The 9,553-nt window shown below is 49.6% G+C and overlaps 1 protein-coding gene across 3 annotated transcripts; it reads left to right on the top strand.

Annotated features, from left to right (window-relative positions):
- The first annotated feature begins 656 nt into the window (after positions 1-656).
- Pja1 (praja ring finger ubiquitin ligase 1) lies at positions 657-5,598 on the top strand. Of its 3 annotated transcripts, XM_021153717.2 has the most exons (3): positions 658-780; positions 3,026-3,217; positions 3,758-5,229. In XM_021153717.2, exons 2-3 carry the CDS (start codon positions 3,039-3,041, stop codon positions 4,773-4,775), a joined length of 1,197 nt encoding a protein of 398 aa, XP_021009376.1. In that variant the 5' UTR covers positions 658-780; positions 3,026-3,038; the 3' UTR covers positions 4,776-5,229. The 3 variants fall into 3 exon arrangements, with proteins under 3 accessions (XP_021009374.1, XP_021009376.1, XP_021009375.1); XM_021153715.2 differs by having other exon boundaries at positions 657-780; positions 3,026-5,598; XM_021153716.2 differs by lacking the exon at positions 658-780 and having other exon boundaries at positions 2,754-3,217.
- Positions 5,599-9,553: the final 3,955 nt, after the last annotated feature.

The following is a 9,553-nucleotide window of genomic DNA, read 5'->3' as shown; positions in this document are numbered from 1 at the left end:
TCTGCCTCTGCCTCTGCCTCTGCCTCTGCCTCTGCCTCTGCCTCTGCCTCTGCCTCTGCCTCTGCCTCTGCCTCTGCCTCTGCCTCTCTGCCTCTGCCTCCCTAGTGTGGAGATTAAAGGCCTGCGCCACCACTATATTTTTAAAATGTGGTGCAATTCACAACATGTGAACCTGTGCTGCCTGTAATGAACGATCATCTCTTGCATAGACAAGCCTGGTTTTGTGAGGAACAGCACCAGATTTCACTATAAACACCTTCTGTTTGCCTCAAACACCAGGTTTTGAAAATGTGGCGTTTCTACTGCAACCCTGAAGATCTGCTTCAGACTTCATATCCCCAGACAAACCATAGCATGTAACATAGGATGTTATATAGTAAGGTAATTAACTCTCACGTTAGAATTAATCAGAATCTTCGGATTTCGTTTTATTAAAAAAAAAAACGGAAAGGAAGGTGGCAAATGTTTAACATTTGTTAATGCGGTTACAGTTCTCGCAGCTTTTTTTTTTTTTTTTTTTGTTCCCCTGAAAAATCACAGCGTTTCGAACGAAATGACGCTTTTGAGCCCACCCCAACTCACAGAGGGCAGCAGCCGCCCCCGCCACATCAAGGGGGCGGACGCGCGCTGACGTCACAACTACTTCCGCCGCCGCAGTCCCCGCCTGCCCTAGTGCTCTTTAGCGGGGGAGGAGCCGAGACCCGGAGCAGCAGCAGTGGTGGTGGCGGCGTCCGGAGGTCCGACAGCTCTGCAGCTCCGAGCGCGCGACTAGCCAGAAAGGTGAGTAAGAGGCGGCCTGGGGCAGTAGCCCGGGCTGGTGGGCGAGTGCTGTAGGGTGGGCACGGGGAGAATTCCGGTGACCCCTTTGCGGGTTCGTCTCGGGAGCGGGGTGGGGCAGAGGGGACTTGACCACACGCCGAGGCCTATGGCCTCTTCGGGGACTGCATCCCTAGCTGCCCAGCCCCTGCCGCGTGGGCCTCGGGCCGAATGGCCTTCATGGCTGTTTGAGAGGGAACTGGTGGTCGCGGCCCTCTGCCACTCCTACCTGTCTCTCCTTGCAGTGCTCTTGGCCTCTTTACAGAGCATTCTATAGCCTTTCTTCCTCCAATTTTACTGCTGTTTTGTCGAATGACACATGGCTAAGATTTTAGGTACAGATATGTGCCCGAGAAAAGAATTATTAGAAGATAAACAATATTCTAAGGGTAAACCAGGGTTTCTACATGCCCTTTTCTTTCTTTTGCCCTGCCACATTGATTTGCGTTTGCCCTTTGAGCTGATAACGTATTCCTGTCTCTTATTATGACATTGCACCCCCTCCTCTGTGTCGCACGCAGACGCGTGCGTGCGCATACGCATTTACACGGGCACGCGCGCGCGCAGGCACGCGCACACACACACACACACACACACACACACACACACACACACACACAGAAACCTCCTTTGCAGTCTGGTCCCTGTCCCTACATCCTCAAGGTTCCAGGGAGCTCCGCCTCTGCGCATGCGTGCGCCAACAGGCAAGCACACACCCTCTCACACACCTTCTAGTTCCTTCTCTCCCCTCCACCTACCTCTTACCTCTAGAATCTTCCCTCTTCTCCTGCTCTGACCCTAATACCTCTACCCCTCCTCCTGCTCTGACTGGCATACCTCTAGAATCTTCCCCATCCTCCTGCTCTGACCCGCTCCTTTGAAAGCCTCCTTCTCTCCCCCTCCCTCTCTCCCCCTCTCTCTTCCTCTCTCTCTCCCCTCTCTCCCCCTTCTCGCTCCTCTCTCATCTCCCTTCCTTTCTCCCTCCCTCCCTCTCTCCCTCTTCCGTCTCCCTCCCCTCTCTCCTCTCTCCCCCTCCCTGTCCCTCTTTCTCCTTTTCTCCCCCTCCCTCCCTGTCTCAGAAATGGCCTCCCTTGTCTGTGTCTGCTAGCTACCTACACACATGTAAAGCCATCTTCATCTTTGTATCGTTTGCCATGTGTATGTGTACACACAGGAAGCTGCCTTACACACTTCTCCAATGTCCCTTTCTCCCTTTCTCTGTTGCATACTGAACCCTCATACGGAAATCCTCTGGGGACACTAACCCCCTTTCCTGCTTGCTATATTAACGCATGCCAACATTCGTTGGTTGCTGGTCTCTGTGTTCCAGCGTCACATTCATATACATCCTCAGTGCTTGCTTCTGTCCATTGTTGACTCCCTTCTGGAGTGACTCTTCCTCTGCTCCTTACTGATCCCCGCACACTTCCTGGACCATGCTAATACACATAAATGCAGGCTTCCCTCTATAGTTGCAGCTGCCACACTTAATGGGAGCAGTGACCCTCCCCTTTCTTACAGCCTTCCTCTCTAAAGCCATCCCGCCCATTCCTGTGACTTTTACACCCACATACACTCACCCCTACAGATATCCCTGCACTGCAGGATTGCTGGCCCCCACCTGTCTCTCTCCTGACAAACACTGGCACTCATGCATACACAGTGAACTATATTTTCAATTCCATCCTAAATTGTATTATTCCCTAGTAGATGAAATTCTCAGAAAATGACCCCCCCCCCCAAACACAAAATTCTCCCAGCTGGCTTTACTCTTCCCATAATTCTATAGCATACCTACCTAAGTAGTCAGTCGCCTCTTGCCCCACCCCCACGCTTCTACTACACTGTCTTATTCTCCACTCTCTGGTTTTCTTGTGAAGCCAGTCTTGTAATCATTTTGCAAACATTAAACATGTGTTCCAGGTCCACACCAGTCACTGGAATGCTACCTCAGGCCTTAGAAGACAGTGAAACTAATTTGAAAGGGTCCCTATCAGTCTGTTACCTGCCTCCTGAAGGAAAAATAGACCTCCTTGTTCTGTAGTTCTGAACTGGGAGCAAGAGCCCTTACACCTGCATCCCAGCTCTGTTGGAAGTTCTGAGTCAGAGCCATGGGTCAGGGACCTAGCAAGCCTGTTCGGCCCAGAGCAGCAGGAGGGTATCAGTCAGGTACAGGCAGGAGTTATGGAAGGAGGCATGCTTCTGTCAGTTTCAGGCCATCCATGAGCCACCAGGAAAGGATTGCCAGCCAGAGGAGGACAACAGCCGAAGTCCCAATGCACAGATCAACAGCCAATCAAAGCAAGAGGAGCCGGTCACCATTTGCCAGCACACGTCGTCGCTGGGATGACAGCGAGAGCTCGGGAGCCAGCCTGGCTGTTGAGAGTGAGGATTATTCCAGGTATCCTCCAAGAGAGTACAGGGCCTCGGGGAGCCGAAGAGGATTGGCTTATGGACACATTGACACTGTAGTGGCTCGTGATAGTGAGGAGGAGGGGGCTGGGCCTGTTGATCGACTGCCAGTGAGAGGGAAAGCTGGCAAGTTTAAGGATGATCCCGAGAAGGGGGCAAGGTCTTCCCGCTTTACTAGTGTTAACCATGATGCGAAGGAAGAGTGTGGCAAGGTAGAATCACCCCCTGCAGCGAGGTGCTTGGCTCGCAGAGTTGAGCTCTCGAAGCAGAATGGCTCCTCGGCCTCTCAGATTTCTTCTGCTGAAGGCAGGGCAGCTGCAAAAGGTAACAACAGCTTGGAGAGGGATAGGCAGAATTTACCAGCTCGTCCTAGCAGGGCTCCTGTGAGTATTTGTGGTGGTGGGGAAAACACCCCAAAGAGTGCCGAGGAACCGGTGGTGAGACCCAAAGTCCGGAATGTGGCGACTCCAAACTGCATGAAACCCAAAGTGTTTTTTGATACTGATGATGATGATGATGTACCACACAGTACTTCCAGGTGGCGGGATGCTGCCGATGCTGAGGAGGCTAATGCCGAAGGCCTAACCAGAAGAGGCCGAGGTGAGGCTGCCAGCAGCTCAGAGCCAAGGTATGCTGAAGACCAGGATGCCAGGAGTGAACAAGCGAAGGCAGACAAAGTGCCAAGACGGCGGCGAACCATGGCAGACCCTGACTTCTGGGCATACACTGACGATTACTACCGATACTACGAGGAAGATTCTGACAGCGACAAAGAGTGGATGGCTGCCCTGCGCAGGAAGTACCGAAGCCGAGAGCAACCCCAGTCCTCCAGCGGAGAAAGCTGGGAGCTTCTGCCAGGAAAGGAAGAACTGGAACGTCAGCAAGCCGGAGCTGGGAGCCTCGCCAGTGCTGGCAGCAATGGCAGTGGTTATCCTGAAGAAGTACAAGACCCATCTCTTCAGGAAGAAGAACAGGCCTCTCTGGAAGAAGGAGAAATCCCTTGGCTCCGCTACAATGAGAATGAAAGCAGCAGTGAGGGTGATAATGAGTCTACCCATGAGCTCATACAGCCTGGGATGTTCATGCTGGACGGAAACAACAACCTGGAAGATGACTCCAGCGTGAGTGAAGACCTCGAAGTGGACTGGAGCCTGTTTGATGGGTTTGCTGATGGCTTGGGAGTGGCTGAAGCCATCTCCTACGTGGATCCTCAGTTCCTCACCTACATGGCTCTGGAAGAGCGTCTGGCCCAGGCGATGGAGACGGCCCTGGCACACTTGGAGTCTCTCGCTGTTGATGTCGAAGTGGCCAACCCACCAGCAAGCAAGGAGAGCATTGATGCCCTTCCTGAGATCCTGGTCACCGAAGATCATGGTGCAGTGGGCCAGGAAATGTGCTGTCCTATCTGCTGCAGCGAATATGTGAAGGGGGAGGTGGCAACTGAGCTACCATGCCACCACTATTTCCACAAGCCCTGCGTGTCCATTTGGCTTCAGAAGTCTGGCACCTGCCCAGTGTGCCGCTGCATGTTCCCTCCCCCGCTCTAAACGCCAAGGCTCGTCGTAACAGTCAGCCTGGTTACATTCCCTTTCCGAAACCCACAATACTACAGGAGCCCTTGTTCTAAACTTACAATGAAACCAGTCAGTCAATTAGACTAAAGTTGTTGATTCCTTGTGATTATTTCCATGTGAAAATGGTTGTGTACAATGACATTTTAAAAAATCATCCTCTCGTTTAGAAGGTAGAAAGGGGGAAAGGAAACTTTCTAAATGCTGCTTGAGATTGCAGTAAGAACATACATTTTCTAACCTGAAAGTTGAAACAAATCCCACTTGTTCTGTAGACTGTGTCTCTCTTACCTGTTGCCGTCAGGGTTACCTATCTGCTAAACTATGTCGGAAAGACAAAATTACTTTTGTTGCATGTCATGGGTTAATGTTCCTGTATTTGCAGTGGTGTAAAAGCTTATTAAAGTTCTTCTTTTGCTTTGACACAGAACAGTGGCATCATTTGGATTTTTGTCTGAAATCGTGATACCAGGTAACTCCAAATTGATCCCTTGCATTTGCAACAAAAGTATTGTGTTTCAGTGTTCTCACCTGTAGAAAACTAGTTTTCACTAGAAATGCTCATCAGAACACCAAAAAAGAAAAAACCATCTTTAATAGGAATAAGGTGTATAATTGCTTGCTGTACAGAAATGGTTGACTAAAGAGAGAGAAACAAAGCGTGGGAAATTTAAAAACCCACAGAGAAACAGTGATAAAAAAATGAATCCAAAGTGTACGGGTGAGCAAGTACAAATCACCTTTGAGAAAATAGAAACTGTCAGAATGGGTGAAAAATAAAAATAAATAAATAAATAAATAAATAAGGTCTGACTGCGCTTACACATCTTAACTCGGTGGCACAAGTAGGGATGTGCTAGCGTAGTGCGGCAGGACAGCAGGCTGCACGGGGCACACTTTTAACAGTTTGCCGCGATGCTTCAAATCCATAAAACTCCTGCGCAGGTGACTTCCTCTGTAACTGCTTTCATCCAGAGGTACACACTAACCAGAAAACAGTATTTACTCTTTGTCTAGATCTCTGGACACGTGTACACAAGGTTTTGTGTGTGTGTGTGTGTGTGTGTGTGTGTGTGTACGTGTACAAGTGACTGGGTTTGTTCCTAAAATGGACATAGTTGGTGGAATTATCATTTTACAACTTGACTTTTTCACATCTTCAAGTGGATCATGCCAAATTGCTGTCCTGAGTGACTGCAGACTCATCATTCAGAAAACCTCACCATTGTTAAGTCTTCAACCTCACTGGCATTCAGTGAGGGGTCAGTGAACACACCAGAGAAACATATGCTGCTCTTTAGAAAGCAAGAGTTTGTCTTCCTGGTCATAACCTAGTTTCAGCTCTGAAGAAGAATGAGAAGACATAAGCAGCTGATATACATGTGAACTAGCAGCTTTAGAGAGCAGTTTGCTAATAGCTAGCAAGTCAACTGTGCCCAACTTTGAGAGTCAGGTAATATGGAATTAAAGGTCTGTTGAATCAGTTGTAAATTTTACCAAGTGCTGATAGGGAAAGATGCCCAAGACATAATGTAAGTTAATAATGTTAGTAAGGAAGAAAGAAAAGAAAAGCACAGCATAGAACAGTATGTAGAGGCTCAATGTAAAACCTTTGAAAGCCAAATCAGGGGACCAGTGAGATGGTTCAGAGGCTAAGAGCACTTGCTGCTCTTATTAAGGGCCCAGTTTTGATTCATAGTACTTACATGGTAGTTCAAAATCATCTATAACTCCAGTTCCAGAGGATCCAATGCCCTCTTATGATCTTAGGCACCAAGCACACATGTGGTGCACATGTATACATTCAGTATACATTCAGACAGGTTACACAGAGTAATAAACCTAATAAAATGTAAATATAAGCTAGAAATGAAAAATGGCTAAAAACTCAGTGACCACATATCCAGCTTATGGCACAAGATCACCCTTGTGGAAGGATGAAGAGTTGGGATGGGGCCGTAAAGGAAGAGGCTATTGAGTTTTCTCTTGGTAGAATGCAGCCCCTTTCTTACAGTACCCTTGTATTTTTATCAGCCCCAGCTGGCAGCCAGCATAAAGAAGAAATAAAATTGGAGAGTTACACAGAGGTTCTCTCCCACTTCACACACAGAAGCACATAGAGAAGCCACTGCCCTTGTAGCTGCAAGTGCCCAGCTTCACTCCCCATCAGCATTTCTGTGTTCTTTCTGGGCCTTAGCCCAATATAGGGCTCTTCTGCTGGGTTCTGGTGGTTTGCCACGCACACACAAGAATTTTCGAAGCACCCTTGAGTACTAATCATCTTCCCATTCCCCTGGCATTTCCATGACCCACACTTCCCATCTCCATGGAATGAAAGGGAAGGGAGATCCTGGACTGGCCAGTGCTCCTGGAGGGCCCCTAATGGCTGGAGAAACGTACTGCAGTCTGGGTGCAGACATGTGCCTCTGAACAGCTTAGGCCTCACTCACATGGGAGGGCCCCAGTCACACCCCTGTGCCCAAGGCCTTGAAGTCTGGAGGAGGATGTGGGAGGACTTGGAGTCCAGAAGCACGAGCAGCCGTGACAGCTTGGGGCCACAGTGATGTGGAGTGGCCCTTGATGACGACTGGCAGGCTGCGTCTGTGTCTGCCTGTCCTTCCGTTCCTCCATTTTAGATTCCCAGCCTTCCTTGATGACTCCTCCAAGAAACCCCTCCCTCCAATACAACCTTTTGATGTCAAGTTGCATTCTGTTATTTGTAATAGAAAGCCCCAAATGGCACACCTGTTGATGCCCTAGGCCCACTTGTGTCGCTGTGTTCCTTGTCAATTATAGTAGGTTCATTATTGGCACCTGGAGCTACAGTTCTAGAACAATAGGCCTCATGGGCCTCTAGATGGCAAAACAAATTTTTTGAGACATGTTCTTACTTTGTAACCCTGGCTGGCCTGGAACTCACTAGCCCAACTAGGTCTCAAACTTTTGATGAACCTCCTGCCTCTGCCCCAGCCCCAGCCCCAGCCCCAAGCTCTGAGATGCCAGGTACACACCACTGTGCCTGGCAAAACAGTCATTTTTGAGAGGTTATTTGGTGTGTTCATTGGAAGTCCCGCCTACCACACTTCATGGTCTCCGGCTATGGGATAGATAAATAGCCCCAAATTTTGGTCATTAGCTTGCAGCACAAGCCACTGTGTCTTGCGTGAGAACACACTACATTTCAGAAGTGGTACTCCCAGCTGGCACCGAGATTGGACAGTCATAAAGTCCCTTTCCTTTTTCAAAGGCACCGCTCAGTTTTTAGTCCTCTCTGCAAAACCCCTGCACCTGTGTGTTTAGGGACTACCATCTTGAAATGTCCTTATACCTGTCCCAATCCTACTTATCCGTTAGGAAGCCCCATGTACCAACCTCTGGAAAAAATATTCTGGTCCATCTTAGTTCCGTTGTATAATATGTGTGTTAGGGGTGTATAGGTGTCAAACACGTGGAGATCAGAGGACAGTGTTGTCTCAGTTCTTTCCATGTCAAATGGGTCCCAGGGGATCAAAGTTGGAGCACAAGCTCAGGAAGCAAGCAAACAACTCAGCTGTGTAAGTTGTTGGGATTAAGAGCTGTTTGAATCTTTTCGATAGCCCTGGAATGTAGTACTCACTAAAGTGTTCAGCAACATTTGCTGGAAGGGTGACTAGAATCCTCTCCCAAGGTAAGTGGGGTGCAAGAATGGGTGGGGGAGGAGTGTGTGTCAGTGTGGGTGTGCACATGCGCGCACAGGCACTCACGCAACAAGAGCCTAGTAGGAGCCATGTGACCCCTCCCAATCAGACTTTCAAGAATATGCTCTTGGTCTCATGCTCCCACCAGCTTCAGCAGGCCCTCCTCTGGCCTCGGAGCCTGAGCCTCACATGCAGATAGCATAGCACTTGCCCAACATGGCCTAACCTTGGACTATCCTTGCATGGAATAAACTGGGTGTGGGGCCCCTGAGCCACCTTTGCAAATGCCAGAGCATTTGTGGCTGCTGAATGGCACATTGTGAGCTCTGTGTGTACCCCACCACCACCCAACCCCATTCCCTTTTCCTGTTTCCACACTTCACTATCACAAGAGGTTCTTTGGACCCTGCAGCCCCAAGCCTCCTATACAGTGATTTTTTTTTCCTGGCCCCTTCTGTTAATTCCAGGAGAGTGTCAAGGCCGACTGGTCTGAAGTCAATGACATTCTGCAGCTAAAGCAGAAGAATGCTGGGGGAGGGACAGCAGGGATGTCTTAACCCTAGCAGCCCTATTCTCAGAGCAGCTAGGAGCCAGTGAGCATCTGGAAGTCTGTGGGAGAGCCTGAGCTCGGTCCAGCTACATCTGGCAGATGTGCTTCAGGTTGTCTCAGGTGCTATGTGTTGCCAGGCTTTCTATGGTCTACTAGCTACATATGGCAAACCCAGCTCGGGAGCAAGGAACAAGAGGACACTTTGCTTGTGGTGACAGAAAAAGGAGAAACAAGACCTGGGAACCAGAGGGCACTCTTCTGAAGAGCTGGGGACAAGGAGCTAGCATCCGCTCACAGAAGAACGTTGCCTGAGGCACTGACACAGGCAGCCAATCTTCAAGGAGCAGGGAAGCCCCCAGCAAGGCCTGCTCAATCAATCAGCCTATGTTCCTGTTTGGCAGACAAGAACTGGAGCTGGAGCACAGCACCCTGAGTTTGGGGTTGCTGTTGTGTCCCTCCAACACTTTGAAACCAGTTCTCACTGTGCAGCCCAGGCTAAGCCCAAACTCACTGGAGTCCTCCTGCCT

Source organism: Mus caroli, chromosome X, assembly GCF_900094665.2.
Source record: "Mus caroli chromosome X, CAROLI_EIJ_v1.1, whole genome shotgun sequence".
In the NCBI taxonomy this organism is placed as follows: Eukaryota; Metazoa; Chordata; class Mammalia; order Rodentia; family Muridae; genus Mus; species Mus caroli.
Note: the sequence above shows the minus strand (reverse complement) of the source record. Positions and strands in the feature narration are given on the sequence as shown.